At 53.5% G+C, this 16,712-nt stretch overlaps 8 protein-coding genes across 8 annotated transcripts; 4 read left to right on the forward strand and 4 right to left on the reverse strand.

The window, feature by feature from the left end:
- Nucleotides 1-36: 36 nt before the first annotated feature.
- BO97DRAFT_367227 (NAD binding Rossmann fold oxidoreductase) lies at nt 37-1,765 on the reverse strand. The gene is made up of 5 exons (XM_025692643.1): nt 1,083-1,765; nt 935-1,030; nt 475-869; nt 324-411; nt 37-262 (listed from the first exon to the last, which is right to left on the reverse strand). Exons 1-5 carry the CDS (start codon nt 1,366-1,368, stop codon nt 51-53), a joined length of 1,077 nt encoding a protein of 358 aa, XP_025552227.1. The 5' UTR covers nt 1,369-1,765; the 3' UTR covers nt 37-50.
- BO97DRAFT_433817 (Zn(II)2Cys6 transcription factor) lies at nt 1,600-3,282 on the reverse strand (the record flags this gene model as incomplete). Its single annotated transcript, XM_025697630.1, has 2 exons — nt 1,600-2,004; nt 2,047-3,282. The coding sequence occupies 2 exons, from the start codon at nt 3,280-3,282 to the stop codon at nt 1,600-1,602; spliced, it is 1,641 nt and encodes a 546-aa protein (XP_025552228.1).
- A 337-nt stretch (nt 3,283-3,619) lies between these two features.
- On the forward strand, nt 3,620-5,374 carry BO97DRAFT_477363 (uncharacterized protein). The gene is made up of 3 exons (XM_025700542.1): nt 3,620-3,626; nt 3,675-4,489; nt 4,814-5,374. The coding sequence occupies exons 2-3, from the start codon at nt 3,711-3,713 to the stop codon at nt 4,971-4,973; spliced, it is 939 nt and encodes a 312-aa protein (XP_025552229.1). The 5' UTR covers nt 3,620-3,626; nt 3,675-3,710; the 3' UTR covers nt 4,974-5,374.
- Nucleotides 5,375-6,192: 818 nt separating this feature from the next.
- On the forward strand, nt 6,193-6,939 carry BO97DRAFT_413543 (uncharacterized protein; the record flags this gene model as incomplete). The annotated part of the gene is made up of 2 exons (XM_025696296.1): nt 6,193-6,472; nt 6,524-6,939. 2 exons carry the CDS (start codon nt 6,193-6,195, stop codon nt 6,937-6,939), a joined length of 696 nt encoding a protein of 231 aa, XP_025552230.1.
- Nucleotides 6,940-7,205: 266 nt separating this feature from the next.
- Nucleotides 7,206-7,843, forward strand: BO97DRAFT_413544 (uncharacterized protein; the record flags this gene model as incomplete). The annotated part of the gene is made up of 2 exons (XM_025696297.1): nt 7,206-7,283; nt 7,364-7,843. The coding sequence occupies 2 exons, from the start codon at nt 7,206-7,208 to the stop codon at nt 7,841-7,843; spliced, it is 558 nt and encodes a 185-aa protein (XP_025552231.1).
- Nucleotides 7,844-8,927: 1,084 nt separating this feature from the next.
- BO97DRAFT_367232 (beta-glucosidase) lies at nt 8,928-12,037 on the forward strand. The gene is made up of 2 exons (XM_025692644.1): nt 8,928-9,602; nt 9,667-12,037. The coding sequence occupies exons 1-2, from the start codon at nt 9,422-9,424 to the stop codon at nt 11,946-11,948; spliced, it is 2,463 nt and encodes an 820-aa protein (XP_025552232.1). The 5' UTR covers nt 8,928-9,421; the 3' UTR covers nt 11,949-12,037.
- Nucleotides 12,038-12,127: 90 nt separating this feature from the next.
- BO97DRAFT_433819 (MFS transporter) lies at nt 12,128-14,285 on the reverse strand (the record flags this gene model as incomplete). Its single annotated transcript, XM_025697631.1, has 10 exons — nt 12,128-12,191; nt 12,239-12,311; nt 12,370-12,503; nt 12,572-12,628; nt 12,697-12,825; nt 12,875-13,098; nt 13,197-13,341; nt 13,388-13,444; nt 13,516-13,981; nt 14,216-14,285. The coding sequence occupies 10 exons, from the start codon at nt 14,283-14,285 to the stop codon at nt 12,128-12,130; spliced, it is 1,419 nt and encodes a 472-aa protein (XP_025552233.1).
- Nucleotides 14,286-15,295: 1,010 nt separating this feature from the next.
- On the reverse strand, nt 15,296-16,101 carry BO97DRAFT_450456 (alpha/beta hydrolase; the record flags this gene model as incomplete). The annotated part of the gene is made up of 1 exon (XM_025698923.1): nt 15,296-16,101. Exon 1 carries the CDS (start codon nt 16,055-16,057, stop codon nt 15,296-15,298), a length of 762 nt encoding a protein of 253 aa, XP_025552234.1. The 5' UTR covers nt 16,058-16,101.
- Between the last annotated feature and the right edge of the window lie 611 nt (nt 16,102-16,712).

Consider the following 16,712-nt stretch of genomic DNA (forward strand, 5'->3'; position numbering starts at 1 on the left):
CAAGTAGCAGCAATGGTACTGAGTTCCACCACTAATGCTAGTTTCACTTTCTAGAAGTCCAGCGTTCTTCCAAGCGTCGAGCTCTCTCGTGCCAATTCAATGATGCGAATCGTGTTGCGCGCTTCCTCGCCCGAGGCAGCAGGCCTGCATGCGCCAGCAAGGGCATCAGCCAGAGTCTGATAGAATGCCACATATGTCGGGGGTTTGTCGGTCGGAAATGCTGATTTAGAAGGCCGTCCGTCCTTGACTGTCACGAGAGTTCCTGTTTGAGGGATGGATGAGTAAACTACATGGATTCTCAAGACTTGGGTTGAAACACATACCAAATCGCTCCGATGGCTCCTCCGCAAATCCACTGTCCCCAGGTCGCATACCTGCCAACAGTTGTTCTTCTTGGATGTCCACATGAAACTAGATTCAGAACACATCTCTGTCAGCATCGAGCAACAATCGTCCGTCGAGCTTCGCATTTACCTTCTTGTAACTGCCCTTGTCGCCACGGACCCAGAACCGCAATTGGTCCTCCTCTGCACTCACAACTGTGGATTTCGCGGTAACCAGAAGACCCGGGTAATGCAGCAGGACCGTGAATGCATCCTCCAACCCGGCCGGGGTGTGCTCGCGCTGGCTACCCACGACTCCAGTCACTCGCGCAGGAAGCCCGAAGAGCTGCACCGCTTGGTCCAGCAGGTGTATTCCCAGATCGTAGATCGCACCGTGGCCAGCCATCACCTGGTTCTTCCAGCTTCCATTCGTGGGCTGCTCGGGGCGATAGCGGTCGTAGTGGGTTTCGAACTCGACAATTCGGCCCAGGGTGCCGCTTTCAATGAGGTTGGAGACGGTGGCAAAGTCGGCGTCCCAGCGTCGATCTGGAGAGGACTGAATCAATTTCGACTCATATTCCATTTTGGAAAGATCAAAGCTGAACACTTACTTTGGAACACAGCCAGGACTCGCTCCTGGTTCTTGGCAAGCGTCACCAGTTCCTCCGCCTCCGCCGATGTGGGTGTGAATGGCTTCTCGCAGACAACTGTTTCACCCTTAGCAAGACAGAGACGACCGACACAGGGATATATACCTACCATGCTTTCCAGCATCTAGAGCTAGTTTTGTGAGGTGGAAATGTGTATTCGGGGGAGTTGTGATAACGATCACGTCGATCGTTGAGTCTTGCACCATGTCTTCAGCCGATTGGTATGATACAACCCCTGGAAAGTCTACTGTCACATCATTGCCGGGACTGGGATTGCGCTGAACAACAGCATGGAGCCTGAAGTTGGACGAGCGTTGGATGAAGGGAATGTGGAAGATCTTGGCACTGAAGCCGTAGCCGACAATACCTACTTTCCACACAGTAGAAGAACTCATTATGTTGGATGCAAGAGGTTGAATATGATTGAAGGGAAGAAATGCCCGTGGTGGATTCCGAGTGTGTGCTCCTACTTTATAAGCAAGAGAAGAGAGGGAATGCACGGTGTTTTTACTTCTGTGGTTGGATGGATTATCTGATTGTTCATCAGCAGGGAAGGTCGAGCCGCTGGGAAAGTTCGGCACAATCCGACACTTGCTTGTTTGCCACTCCACGACTACAACTTAGTATCACACCAAACTCAGTGCATCACTTCCCGGCACAACATATCGCTCCCAGTCATTCAAGTCAGAGAAGCGACCAGTCTTGCCGTCTTGCGCATTATGCAGGTGAAAGTCCCGCCGCTGCCAGACCCCCTCGATGACTGCACGCGTCCGGGAAACACTGGAGACACTGGTCTTGGCCATTTCCGACAATAACTGCAGGACAAGTCTTCTCCCATGGGTTTCTATGCCGGTGTTGGGATCGCGAAGCACCGCATCATCGAGTGGATCCAGCTCTACAGCAGCCACGAAGAGCGGCCACATGGCGTGGCTGACACTGCCCTTCGCGACGAGACTCCACAGCGCTTCGAGAATCCTCTCGACCGTGGCTTTAATTGCGGGCTCGGACGGTCTTGCACCGTGCAAGGCGCACTGTATATACACCAAGCAACTAAGTCTTTTAAGCTCTGCTACCGTGCACAGAGTCTCATCTCCTCGACCACCCGCAGGTTGCTGGACCAATGCCTCAAGCCGACGTTGTAGATTCGAGGCCCGGGCGCGAAAGGTCAACTCATCCGACGCCGATACCATATCTCGTCGACTACGACTCAGGTCCATGATCGCAAATAGAATGGACACCAAGCCCGGACTACAGCCCATCCAGTCATTGATCGTCGCATCGTCCGCACGCCAGTAGCTCGGTCCGAATAAGTCCGCCTTCGCGCAGGCCGTCCGGCCCATCACGTCCTGAAAAGCGAAGAACAGCTCAACAAACTCCGATACCGGATCAGAGTCTCTGTGGTCCAACAGCGTGTCGGACAACTGGTGCTGGCGCCGGAGTCGAATGATGTCCTTTGCGCCTTGGAGGTGCACGATCCATCGTCGGTCGCAATGATCGACGATTTCGTACAGACAGAGAAGCATGATAAGAACCAGAACTTCGGGGTCCGGAGACACAAGAAAGGCTCGGTCGCTCGAGATGCGGCGTCGGAACTCAGCGACCACCTGGGATTTGAGCTTTAGGGCGTGGATGGCATAGCGGACGTCTTGCTGACCCCAGTGACAAGCCGCCAAGGCCATGAGGGCCTTAATTACCACGGGGGAAGCCGTGAGACAGTACGGCAGAATCACCGATGCAAAGGGAGACTGGGAGACCGGGCTTGGCGTAGTCCGCGGACAAATCCGGTGAAGGTAGTAGTCAAACAAGAAGCTCTGTCCAAGATTACTCACCGTGGGTGAAACGGAGAGCGCTGGACTGATACTTGGTAGCCGTTCGAATGCGTGGGGAGGGCCATTCACGTTCCTGGCCGGCATGAGGATGATCTTCGACGTGGAAGGATGTTGGCTCATCATATCTTGCAAGCTTGAGCTATCTGTATTGAGGAAGCTCCAGTGGCTGATGGTCGGGATGGCCAGACTGGCCGGTCTGGTAGTATCATGGTTTCCATTCTCTGCATTCTGCTTTTTCGAGGCATCTTTTCGCCAGACCCCGGCACGACCAAACGCGAGTCCTCGAGCATGGAAGTCGGACTCCCACTTCAGAGTGAATGCGTCTCGAGTGCATTCAAGGTCCTTCTGATAACAGCGGGTGCATGTTGGCTGTTTCTCGTCGCATTTCTTTTTGCTGCGGCGACAATTGGAGCATCCGTTTTGGGACCGGGTGGCGATGCTACGCTTGCTCTGGAACGATGCCTTGGTAGATCCGGCCATCATAGGCAAACCAAGTCTTACCCAAGTTTGAGTTATCCAGATCGATGGATACCATAGTATGTGTCTCTCCTTTCCCCCAATTCATAAAATAGTGGGCTAGAGTGATGTCAGGTGGTTGAATGGAGGAAATTCCTTCCGATCCCAAGCTTGGCTGTGCATGCACAATACTTATGTAAGAATGGATATATATGTATGCATATCTCTATAAAGAATAATGACATAAGCACTAATGCAGCCAATTGAACCTGAGCGGAAGCCAGGGGCAATATCCATGATAATAATAATCCACACCAACAAGCAATAATTCAAGTCTGCTGTGCACACGCGTATTGGTACCGTGAATAGTAAGTACCTCCGCCTTTTTCCGGTACTCAATACTAATCAATTCATAGACCCCTTATCTTTTCGCGACCTTGCTGCTAATCAACATGAGCGGCTGGCCGGCTCCATGGTTCGAGGACGCGTCCTTCGCGGATACGCTGGCAAAATGTGCCTCGCCTTGCCTAGATATTGGTATCTATGCCATGGCTCACCCCGAGGAAAAAGTCTCTGCAGCATATGTAGCGGCCTTTGCTGTCTGGGCTACCAGTGCTATCAAGGCTGCATTTGCCCTTGGAGCTGAGGCTGAGTTCGAGCAGAACCGTTCGCAGGAAGCCTCAGAACCAACTCATCCAACTGGAGATGCCTCAGGCGAAAGCACGCTTAGGCAAGAGGAAGAAGAAAAGGAGGAGGAGGAGGCAGAGGAAAATAAGGAGGTAGACGTCTCACTCATTGAACCCGAGATGCAGGAAGGTATGGCAGCCACCCGACCGGTAGATGTGGAAGAATTCGCAGCCGCTTCGTCTGTCACTTCAGGATATCAAGGCACGGGGAGATGCGACGACCAGGTGTTTTCCTACCCAGGTCGGGATTCCACTTCGAATATTGATCCACACACGCAAGACTTGAGAGTATACTCGCCGGAGGATCTAAAGCTACGGATCTTGTCAAATGTCCCACTGTACACGCATCTCCGTGACCACGACATTCCAGAAACAGTGGAAGCTGCTTTACGCTGCACACCTCAACCGGAGGTCACGTCGGTCCGCATCCGGCAGGCGAGACGTATTGGCTCTAAGAAAATGGATCTATACTTCCACTCTATCTCTGACAGAGAATGCCTTCTACGTTACGCTGAGAAGTGGCTGCCGTATGCTGAGGTACAACAGTATGTATCCCCATTTGTATATGTATGCTCCCAACCACATAACCCCGGAGAAGATTTGTGTGCGTGATAGACGATGAGGCTTGAAGTGGTCTCCTCCGAGACCTAAGTCTTCAAAATACCAGTTGGGATTAGGGGCTCATGCGCCTAAGACCTTCCTGGTCATTTGCGAGTCCTACTTCGACCGGACCATCCTAACCTAATTTTATCTTGGTCAACGTGCCCTGTCCCTCTTGACAAGTGATCCGCTTTACAGGGCTTCACTTCAGGCTCCGCCTTCCATATACATACAATGTCACAAACAGCATACAGCTAACAATTTTCTAGAACCCATCGTGAAGCTAAGTTTAACCTACAAGAACTACCACCGTTTGTGGAGTCGAGGAGAAATCGAGCAGGGGAGACTGCACGCCGGAACGGCCACTATGCTGGGCTGTCGACAAGATCGTCTATGAGCAAGTCGGATCGATATCACCCCTACGAATAACAGCACTGTCTCTAACGGTCTTCTGGCAACACATGGCAGCACATGATAAGTTTATGCGACAGCGGTTCGATATTGAGCCTTCGACAGAATTTCAATGGCATGCCAAACCATTCATCAAGCCATCGAGAGGTTGCCCTGAATTCTGAATCCGACTCCTCCCATATGGTTGCCAGTGGACACACCGGGGCTCATCTAGAATTAAATACCATGAATTGTACTAAACCTTGTCCTCTGCTTGTCCAAGGTCAAGTCTGGGAACAGGCTTTTCGATTTGGGGCTTTGCCGTCGTTCCGCGAGCAGACTGTGGGGGACTTCGGGTTTTGATGTTTGGCCAGAGACATTGTTACAAAGTAGTTTAAGGTCATTACTGGATAGCCATATTAGGATCTATGACGACACCCATGACGCTATTGTGGTTAGCAACTGTTCCGATTGAGACTAGTATGTAGTCTCGGGGCTTGACCAGATGTGGCTTGTGACCAGAGAATATGGTCAGGTTTAATTGAAGGGAGTTGATATCAACTATGGAAAAGTAACGGTATTGCCCCAAGTGGTCCGAGTGCACTTCAATAAGGTTGGTTTGAACATTGAATGCATTGCTATCAATGTGCAGACGAGTTTGGTAGATGACGATGGCTGAAACCGCTACCTGGTAGATTTATAGACACGATAGGAGATCTTGAGTATCCTTGGATATATGTGACCTGCCCCTGTTCAAGCGAAACACTTCGTTCTGTGAGTATTGGGAGTAAAGGTTAGACAACAGGGGACAAAGACCGCGACTATTGGATCTTCTCGCCAATTTCTGCAACGCCTAAGTTTTACAGATGAATGATCCATATGAAGCACATTCATGGTCGTGCGGCGTAACAAGGACTTCGGGATTCATTCCGGCTCCCGTATAGTTTCCGAGTCCCTCCGGTGCAGAAGCAGATCCAGAGCCGGCGAATTGATTCTGGAGGATGCCGGATAATGCAAAGAAGCCCGCTTCGAGGTCAAGAAAATTCAAGCACCTTCTTGAGCGGTAATCGACGCCAGTCTACGCACAGACAAAGGTGGTAATGTCAAAGGCGAAGCTACGGACTGCCGGCACCAGATTATATATAAACACAAAATTAGTTTTTTTCCTCTGCCCTAACTTTCTATCATCTTAAATCGAGCCAGCACAAGACCAAGCATAAAGTGCAGCTAGTATCCATGCATAAGACTCAACGCAACCATGAAGAGAAGGCAATATTTCGGATTCAACAACCCGTTGTATGCTCTGGCCCCAAGATTTGATTTCGGACCTGAAGGCTTGATCATGGGTAATCTTGTGAAAGATCCTAAAGCACCACACTTGGCGTTAACCACAGTTACCCCAGCTGAGCTAGATAAGAAGTATCCACCAATTCGGGCAATTGCACGCCGTCGCCTCCAGACGTGTGACAGTCCGCAATTGCGAATAGAGTTGGAACGTTCTCTGGCGAGGTTCTCAAGTCAATGGTCTTGCGGGCATCGTAAGCTTGATATACCAGATATATAGTCACCCGAGTTCAGATCTTCTCCAGACAAGGAAGAAATTCAGTCCCGTATCCAGGATCCCGCTGTTCAAGATGTTTTGAGACAGCAGGAGTTCTGCGGTTTTGGCCTTCGGAGGTTGTACATGGTTGTTGGCATGCAGATCGCGACTCAGTACTCCGTCTCAAGCCATTTCGGTCGTGGTGAAGATGGTCAGATAGGCCAGGATCACTCTTTTTTATTTGAACAATCTGAGCCCAGGATTCTCAGCTACCGCCTGGTTGAGATTCAGATCAATCAAGCGGGAGACATTGATCTCTCTGATTATTCTCCTGACTCTTCGTGTTCGTGTGCCGCTATTTATCTGGGTGATGAATTGCTTAAGATTATGCTAGAGCGGGCAATGAAGTCAGCGGGAAGTCTGAAGCTTAATGAGCATGAGCAAAACCCTCCCAACATGCAATAAGTGGCATGAGGTCGTCAGCCTTGACAGGACCAAGCATGGGCTTGAGGGAGGGCTTCGAAGTAACCGCCTAGATCTAGGGTAATTTTCTTCAAATATCACTACACTTATAGCCTTTAAATTTACAATATCAGACCAAGTTCGAAGATGAGCAATGCATACTGACGAGGCCCTGCGGCTTCGATCGATTTAATTACTCGCAAGAGTCCTGCAGGCATGGTCGGGGACTTGTGTGCGAGTTGATGTTCGGTATGCTACTCCTCGTCACAATGCTAGAGCTACTACCGACGCTGAGTCTCATGTGGCTATCGAAATGGACTGCTTCGGGTTTCGACCCGATGTCTGAAGTAAGGTTCCAGCTTATCCTGCTTGGTAATTTAATTAAACAAAGACGAATGTGAAATTATACCTCTGCTGGCATACTTAGCCCCCATGGTCTTCTGGGATGCTCGAGACCCATGAGCTTTATATGCCGGATATGCAGATAGGCAAGCTGACATTGTTGCCAATCAAGGAGGAAGTTCAATCTCCCGAGTTGTGTTCAGGATCCCGCTATACAGGAGTTTCTGAAGCAAGATTCCTGTGCTTTCGACAGTCACAAGTTGTACATGATTGTCGGCATTATGATTGCGAAACGTCACTCTGTCCCACCTCAAACAAGCCAAAAATTACTTCCCATTCAAGCAATCTGAGCCGAGGATTCTTGCACCGTCTGAATGGCCTTGCATCAACGGAGCAGGAGGGATTGAGCTCAGTGCACATGACCCTTACCCTTCGTGCGCCTTCCCCAAAGAAGGCGGAGTATTTCCCAACTAGAGAAAGGGCTGAAGAGGCAAGGCGATCCAAGCTCCTCAAGCACGAGCAAGGCCCTTCGAGCCCTTCGCAGAAGCCTTCCAACAAGCAATGAGGGGAAAGGGGTAAGCCTCCAACAAGCCAAAGAATGGAGTCCAGGTCAGCGCTCAGACTTCCAGTCCGGGCTGAACCTCCCAGAACTAGGGTAGTTTGGTTGCCAATATTACTACATCTATAGCCTTCGATTCACTATATCAGACTAAATGCGAAAGGAGATAGGCATACAAAGGATATTCTTATAACTAACTAGTAGTACTCCATTAAGTATTCTTCAAGGTCATTACCTCTTTAAATGAAAGTTATTCTTGCGGTACCCTTCCAAGCACCTCCAGTCCAGTCTCTTCTCAAGCCATCGTATCTTGTTCCAGACCGTAGTATAGCAAAAACCTGCATGTGGAGAGGTCTGTCCTTCTATTCCAGCGCCCTTTCTTCTGATCTGATTGAACACTCAAGCTCCGGGATAAATCAACCAGATTACCCAATATTGCTGAGATATTGAACTGATTTCAGTGGGATTCAGGGAGGATGGACGGATGAACCCCTCCCTCGTCTAATTGATACCTTTGCATGATGGTCTAATAGGGCCAGATAACAAGACCTTTCGATAAACCTTCCCCAGTAGTGCCTGAATGCCTGGATTTCTGGATGTCTTATTGCCTTGATGCCTGGGTGCCTGGATATCTGGGATCAGGTTTTCCGTCCGGTCGGAGAACTTCCCGAAGGCAGATGGATAAAGAAAAAGCCTTGAAACAAGGGAGCTAAAGCAAATTTGTACTAGTGAGGGTATTGTAAGCCTTGATATTCTTCAATATGATCGGGCCGGACTTGCAAGTTGCGAGTTTTGCGGCACTTTGCTGGAAAGCGGCAATTCCACGAAGCGGGGAGAAGTGGATACCTGAGGCATTTTAAGTTCCATCGTCTTCTTTCGACAACAACAACAACAACAACCACTACCACCACTACTACTACCACCACCACCATCACGGCCATAACAATGACAACAGCGTCATCAACAACAACAGCTATGTTGATGACAATAACAGTGACAATGACAATGCTTGCAGTCAGTCTCTCTTCCCCCGCATCTGCCCTACACCCCACCTCTCCAGACATGGCCTGACCGATCATCATCCTACAAGGTGGACCACTCCAATACCTCCAATGCTACGTCATTTAATCTTCTCCCGTCTCGGTAGATCTTCGGCAAAAAGTTAAGCTGCGGCCCGAACTTGGAGAGGGATTGGAAACGAGGCCGGGTCGTGACAGACAATGTGAAATGTGGAGTGTGGAGTGTGGAGCGCATTGGAGTCAACGACTCGGCACGAGGTCCATCCCCGGCTTTGAGGCACAACACAGACCATAGACAGTCCGTGCGGACTGTGCAGACTGTGCAGACAGCACTGTACAACCCTGGCGACTGACAGATGATGCAGGTTGGACAAGTTCGACCTCCACAGTTTTTCTCCGCACTCTCAATCTCGGGTCATCGCCTAGTCTCGTGCAACGGTTGTAGAAGAGGTATATAAGATGGGCCAAAGTCCCCCTCAACCCATTGCAATTCGATCCATCCCACTCCAAACCTCAACAATAACGCCTGATCTGGATTCAAGGGCCATATCCCCCGTTCCCCGCGATGAAGGTCCCTACCGTCTACGCCTTACTCCTGTCGGGAGCACTGCTGATTCCGGCGGTGGATGCCAGCACTTGCGAGGTTCCCCCCATCGATCATCCTGGCAAGCCCTTCAGCTACGTACAACCCCTCAACACCACCATCCTGACCCCCTATGGCTCGTCGCCCGCGGTATACCCTTCGCGTAAGTGCTCCCCAGCCCCATGAATTTCCACGTCAGCGTTGACTGAACTTCTCTCCACATTCAGCCAATATCACCGGTATCGGCGGCTGGGACAAGGCTCTAGCCAAGGCTAAGAGCTGGGTCTCCCAACTCACTCTGGAAGAAAAGACTTGGATGGCCACCGGCCAACCAGGCCCCTGCGTTGGCAACGTGCTGCCGATCCCACGTCTCAACTTCACCGGCCTCTGCCTCCAGAACGGCCCGCAGTGCCTACAACAAGGCGACTACTCCAGTGTCTTCGTCAGCGGCGTCTCCGCAGCGGCCAGCTGGGACCGGGAGCTGCTCTACACACGGGGCTACGCGATCGCACAGGAGCACAAAGCCAAGGGCACTCACGTGGTACTGGGCCCGATCGGCGGGCCGCTTGGCCGCAGCGCCTACAACGGCCGCACCTGGGAAGGCTTCGCCGCCGACCCGTACCTGACCGGAGTGTGTATGGAGGAGACAATTTTGGGCATTCAAGACGCTGGGGTGCAGGCGAACGCCAAGCACTGGATCGCGTACGAGCAGGAGACTCAGCGGAACCCCACGTACGCGCCGGACGCCAACGCCACCACCTACATCCAGGACTCGGTCTCGTCCAACTTGGACGACCGCACTATGCACGAGATTTATATGTGGCCGTTCGCCAACGCACTGCGCGCCCGAGTCGCCAGCGTCATGTGCTCCTACAACCGCATCAACGGGTCGCACGCCTGCCAGAATTCGTACGCGCTGAACCATCTGCTCAAAACCGAGCTGGGCTTCCAGGGCTACGTCATGTCCGACTGGGGCGCCACCCACAGTGGCGTCGCCTCCATTGAGAGCGGCATGGACATGACCATGCCCGGTGGCTTCACCGTCTACGGCGAGCTGTGGACCGAGGGCTCGTACTTCGGCCAGAACCTCACCGATGCAGTGCGCAACGGCTCCGTCGCGACGACTCGCTTGGATGACATGATCGTGCGCATCATGACGCCCTACTTCTGGCTGGGCCAGGACCAGGCGTACCCAAGCGTCGACGCCTCGGTCGGTTCCCTCAACGTCGATTCGCCCCCGGACACCTGGCTGTACGACTGGCAGTTCACAGGCGAGAGCAACCGGGACGTGCGTGGTAACCACAGCCAGCTGATTCGTGCGCACGGAGCGGCGTCGACAGTGCTGCTGAAGAATGAGCGCAATGCCTTGCCGCTGCGTAAGCCGCGCAACATCGTCATTGTCGGCAACGACGCCGGCCCTGTCACCCAGGGTGCCTCCAACCAGAAGAACTACGAGTACGGAACGCTGGCCAATGCGGGAGGGTCAGGCACCTGCCGGTTCAGCTTTCTGTCGACCCCACTAGACGCCATCACCGCGCGGGCCCGCCAGGACGGCGCGCTCGTGCAGACGTGGCTGAACAACACGCTCATCGCGAGCTCGGGCCTCGCATCGCTGTGGAACCCACAGCAGCCGGATGTGTGTCTCGTTTTTCTGAAGAGCTGGGCGGAAGAGAACGAGGACCGCACCTCGCTGGAGCTGGACTGGGACAGCAACGCAGTGGTGGAGGCCGTGGCCAAGGACTGCAACAACACGGTGGTGGTGACACACTCGGCGGGCATCAACGTGTTGCCATTCGCCGACCACCCCAACGTGACCGCCATCTTGGCCGCGCACTACCCCGGCGAAGAGTCGGGCAACTCGCTAGTGGACCTGCTGTACGGCGATGTCAACCCGTCGGCCAAGCTGCCGTACGTGATCGCTTACAATGCCTCGGACTACAACGGGCCCGTCACCTCCGCCGTGCAGACGAACGGCACCTACGACTGGCAGAGCTGGTTCGACGAGGAGCTGGAGGTTGGATATCGCTACTTCGACGCGCACAACATCCCCGTGCGCTACGAGTTCGGATTCGGCCTCAGCTACACCACCTTCGACCTGAGCGCGCTGCACGCCGCCTCCCCGGCCGCCGGCAATCTGACGGCCTTGCCCAATCCGCAGCCCGTCCAGCCCGGTGGTAACCCTGCGCTCTGGGAGACGGTGTATACCCTGACGGCTAAGGTGAGCAACACCGGCGGCGTAGACGGCTATGCCATCCCCCAGCTGTACGTGGGTTTCCCCGACTCGGCGCCCGCGGGGACGCCCCCGAGTCAGCTGCGTGGGTTCGACAAGATCTGGGTGCCGGCCGGTCAGACCAAGACAGTCAAGTTCGACCTCGCGCGGCGCGATGTCAGCTACTGGGATGTCGTGGCGCAGGATTGGCGCATCCCCGCCGGTCGGTTCACCTTCAAGGCCGGGTTCAGTAGCCGGGACTTCCACGCCAACGCGACTGCTACGCTAATCAAGGCGTAGCTTCACCAATGTATATAGTAGAATGATGAATTGAGGAGCCGTAGACCGTCATGAGACATGAACCGACTTGAATGTACAGACAGTGTATGTATCATTTTATGCAAATCAAAGATCCGATCAAATTGTCTATCATCTATACGCTCCTCGGCCATTCAAGGTCGCTGCTCAACTTTCTCCGATCACTTCCGCGTCGCAAACCGGCTCTTGCGCCTGATTCTCTTCCCGTACTTGAAGAAGATATACCTACAGCCTGTCAGTGACTCTCCACACCACACCAGCACAGCACTCACGGAAACGGCGCCATAATCAGACTGAGAAACGCCAGCAACGACGTAGCCCACTGATTGCCAAGGGCTTGATACACTACCTCGCCATCAGCCTTTGCAACCACCCATACAGCCCTCATCTTCCGCAGGCTTACTCGGAAACCCGAACAATGGGAACGCCGCGGCGAAGGTACTGCGCGTGAAGCTGTTGGCGCCCAGCGCACTGGCCGCATACACGGGATACGCGTCGACCAGGAAGGTGAAGACACCAGCATAGACCAGGATCATTCTGTCACGTCAGCCGGGGATCTTTCACCTCTGCAGACCGATCTGGAGACACAAAACGAGAATACGCACCCCGTCCCGAAAAGCGCGCTGCCGATAATCGGCACCGACCAATGCACCGAGGGGATACTGGCCGCCGTCAGCTCTCTGCCGTATATCCTTTCTCTCTCTCTCGCATTGTAAAAGGCACTACTCACGCCGTCCATGCGAACCAGAATAGTCCGACCGTGAGAAGCGGCGCCCCGATCACGGCCGGAGGCAAGCGGCGCTCGGGGTCCGTGGCGTCGATGCTCGACGGGATCATTCGGACGTATAGTCTGCGACACCTTGGTCCTGCAATCAGCAGCAATCAAGGTGTTTGGGATTGGGACTTACCACGGATCGGCGACCACGGCGGCGATCATCCCCGCCGTGATGCCTGCGAACGCCAGCCCGGACTGCCACAGGCCCCAATCGTACACGGTCCCGAAGATGATCTTGAACGAGCCGAAGAAGAGGTACTGGATGCCCAGGACTATGGCGGATAGGAGGCAGAGGTTCAGGCACATCGGTTCGAGGACGAGGAGCATGAAGGGCCGGTACAGCGAGCGGAGCACGGTCTAGATGGTTTAGCTGAGCGAGCACATGCATCACAAATAAAAAGGGGGAGGAAAAGACGTGCCATGAGAATCGACCGGTCTAACCGCTCAATCGGCACCTTCCATCGCTCATCCCCCGTTTCCTTGCGCAGGCGACGAGCCTTGCGCCGGAGCAGCACCGGGTGGTACGTCTCCGGGACGAAGCAGAGCACAAGGAGACATTGCACGGAGGACCAGATGAGGAGGCAGTAGAAGGACCAGCGCCTGCGGGTCGTCAGCTCTGTCTCAGCTGCGGTATCTTCTTGCTTACCATGACGCGAACGAGTTGATCAGCCCTCCAAGCATGGGTCCGAAGCTCGATCCGGTGCTAAGGTACCGCGTCAGCACACGTCACAGCCACAGCACACACAGAGAAGGAGGCGATAAGTCAGCACGAACAAAGGCGACGCCGTGTAGACGAGCATCGGGAAATGCAGCCGGTCCTTGGTATACATATCGCCGACCGTTGCGCCGGCGACGGAGGTGAACGCCGCGCCGGCCAGCCCGGTCAGCAGGCGTGCGACGAGCATGGTCCCGACATTGTGGGCGACGGCGCAGGGGACCAGGAAGATGACGAAAAGCGGCAGCGAGATGCGGAAGATCGGACGTCGTCCGTAGAACTCGGACAGCGGGGAGAGCAGCAGCGGGCCCCAGCCCAGGCCGCCGATGAAGAGGCTGAGGCCGAGGGTGGCGACGGTGCGCGAGCAGTGGAATTCGGCCATGATCTGGCGAAAGGTGCTGACGTACAGCGAGCTGGTGACGGTGATACATAGCGTCGTCGAGCAGATCAGAAGCTCGATCACCCACTTGCGCTGTGGTGACAGGCGATGCGGATTCTCGCCGTCGTCATCCTCGGCCCAGCGCACTTCGAAGGCATCGGACGCTTCGAGATCGTCGTCTGCGCATCGGGCGGGGAGGGAGATGTCGGACGAGTGGGAGGATGTCTCCATATCGCGGACAAGAGGGTGATTCAGACGGGGTGGTGGTGAATGAAGAACAGTGTTCATCGAGGAAGTTCATCCCATCGGCGGTTGACGCTGCGGGGAAGATCCGGCTTGGGAAGGGCTGAACGCCGCTGATGGCTGGAACCGGACTTGACCTCCCCCTTCACTCTGTCTGCTTCTCCGGTCGTGTGTCATCATCGGCGAATTGTGCTCGTCGTGAGACATGACGTTTGGATATACGAGCTCGGCCTCGCAGCGGTTGGTTGGGCTTCGATGACTTGTCTGGGCTAATCATCGGCCCCTGCTGGCTGCTCCTCGCGTCCTCAGCTGTTGCAATGCATTGCGAAGCGACATATCAGCTCAGTTTTATACATTCTTGGATCCCAGACATTGAGCGAGACATTAGGAGTGTGCATCTCTATTCGTTCTCCCGATCTTGATTGTAATCCTCTCTTCACATGTCGACATCGATTCAATGGCCTGGCTCTGGGAGGCGAGACTATGAGTCTTCTGACCGTCACTGGTGAGCATTACCTCCTGTGCATTATACTAGTAGATACTAAGACATGCAGATCATTGATTGAAGAGCAATTCATCCAGTCCTCCGTGCTGCTCAGGGCAGATATGTGAACTCAGACCATTTGATGTTGAGAGACTCCACCCCGAGTTACACTGTCACACGATAGCCTGTAGGAATATCTTATTTTCCAATTGGTCACACTGCAGCTGGGCTTGGGACTGTCGCACAGATTTAAGGTCTATATCACCGGTAGCGATGGAATTGGCAGTGCAGCGCACTGCACAGTTACACAGCACTATGTCAGAGAACAATAGTTTATCGGATAATATAATTATACTACAGATAGAGAGGCACTAACAAGTTCATTTAGATAGGGAAAGTGGAGAACAGTCCAGAGACAAATCAACAGATCAATCAATATGGCAATATGCATCCGTTGCCAAATTACTGTGTTGACAGGATTGAACAGGCTACTATTTGAAGCACACCACTCCAAATCTTATTCGCAGTTTTGAGTCCCGATTTGAGTCTGGCTACGGACACTCGCTCTCAGCATCCTGATGTCTTCCATTCGTACTAGCATCCGCAATACATCAGCAGCATCTCAATCCATATTCTTATCGCCTCAGACATCCCTCCCAGAATCCCGAATAGCACGCTTCCCTCATCAACGCTACCTATCCCACCCTTTCCACATCCCAGCCCCAATGAATACTTATACCGACATCCCAGCAGCCCGCCGAATGGCATCCGCGACCTCCCCAGGCACCGAGAGAAACGGACTATGCGCCGCATCCAGCGTCTCCGTGCGAATCGCACAGCCCCGCGCCGTTTCCTCGACCATTCTCCTCTGCACAGACAGCGGAATCGCGCGATCTTTCTCACAATAAAGATACGTCGTCGGCACCACCCTCCACGCTGCAAACCGACAAGGGCTGTGCAACGTACGATAACTATGCGGCCTCAGCATCGCCACCGCCGCCCGGGCCTCATCCTCTGGCAGATCATTGTAGAACACGTTGACGGGGTCGATCGGCGTGACGGTCATGCGGTCAGGCGAGACGTTGAACCACGAGGGCTCGGTGCCGCCCAGCGCGGCGAGCAGCGATCTGCCCTCGGGAACGATGAAGGCGCAGCACAGGAAGAGGTGCGTGACGCCGCCGGTGAGGGACTGGGCTTGGCGGCTGGCCTGGTCCAGGTGCTGGATTGCTTCGCTGGCTACGAGGCCGCCGTAGGAGTGCGCGACTACGATGATCTTCTGCCCAGTGGCGGCGAGGCGATCGATTTGATTGCGGATTTGGGATATGTCGGCGGAGGTATCGGGGACGGGCACGGTGGCGCCCACGGAGGGGAGGTGTACTAGTTCTGTGGTGTAGCCTGTTTCCTTGAGGTTTTCGATCACCTTGTCGTAGCAGTGGGGATTGTGCCATGCTCCGGGGACGAAGAGGATCGTGGTTGTGGCCGGATCGGAGGCCATGATGGTTGATTTGTGCGTGTTATGTTGCGAAGATGGCAAGGTTGAAGTGGGAGATGAGGTGGTATTCAACTGACACTGTCAGGTCAGTGTGTTTGACCAGAGAGATTTAATCTCGAGAAGCCACGCTTGTTGAAGAGATGAGGTTGGGAGATAGGCAGTGGATGTTCGAGTCAGTGATCGGTTTGGTGTGATTCAGCTGTAGGTAACACGTATCAGCTTCTTCAAAGAGGTGATGAGTATAGGTCGATATTGCTTGTTATTTGTGTTATCTTGAACAGCCCCTCTGTTTCGACTCACTGATGGCTGTATCCAACTGACGTGTCGAAGAAAAGTGGCTGTTGAGAGGAATTGCAGAAAAAAGTAACACTGAATTAGTGGATCGAGTGAATATATTGAGAATACTCCACTGATGTGATGAGAGATTCCATGCAGAAGGTACAGTACTACGGGATGGTGTTATCCAAGTGACAGAAAGCAGCTCACTAGCATCTGCATATCTGCCATACAGCCGTGCAATTTGACTACTGATCAGAGGCCTGTGAGCTATCAGTTTTACTGGTCTCAATAGGGTATCTTCTATCATATATATTACTTACTCCATCCGTTCGCAAGCCCACCAGACCATCAGTACTCCTCACCCCTACGCATATCATGA

The sequence above is a fragment of the Aspergillus homomorphus genome, assembly GCF_003184865.1.
Source record: "Aspergillus homomorphus CBS 101889 unplaced genomic scaffold BO97scaffold_14, whole genome shotgun sequence".
NCBI lineage: Eukaryota > Fungi > Ascomycota > Eurotiomycetes > Eurotiales > Aspergillaceae > Aspergillus > Aspergillus homomorphus.

Coding starts and splice junctions, on each gene's coding strand:
- BO97DRAFT_367227 (XM_025692643.1), bottom strand. CDS start 1,368: ATGAGTTCTTCTACTGTGTGGAAAGTAGGTATTGTCGGCTACGGCTTC. Junction 1,031..1,082: donor TCTAGATGCTGGAAAGCATG/GTAGGTATATAT, acceptor AGGGTGAAACAG/TTGTCTGCGAGAAGCCATTC. Junction 412..474: donor ACAAGGGCAGTTACAAGAAG/GTAAATGCGAAG, acceptor TTCTGAATCTAG/TTTCATGTGGACATCCAAGA.
- BO97DRAFT_477363 (XM_025700542.1), top strand. CDS start 3,711: ATGAGCGGCTGGCCGGCTCCATGGTTCGAGGACGCGTCCTTCGCGGAT. Junction 4,490..4,813: donor CCGTATGCTGAGGTACAACA/GTATGTATCCCC, acceptor ACAATTTTCTAG/AACCCATCGTGAAGCTAAGT.
- BO97DRAFT_367232 (XM_025692644.1), top strand. CDS start 9,422: ATGAAGGTCCCTACCGTCTACGCCTTACTCCTGTCGGGAGCACTGCTG. Junction 9,603..9,666: donor GCCCGCGGTATACCCTTCGC/GTAAGTGCTCCC, acceptor CTCCACATTCAG/CCAATATCACCGGTATCGGC.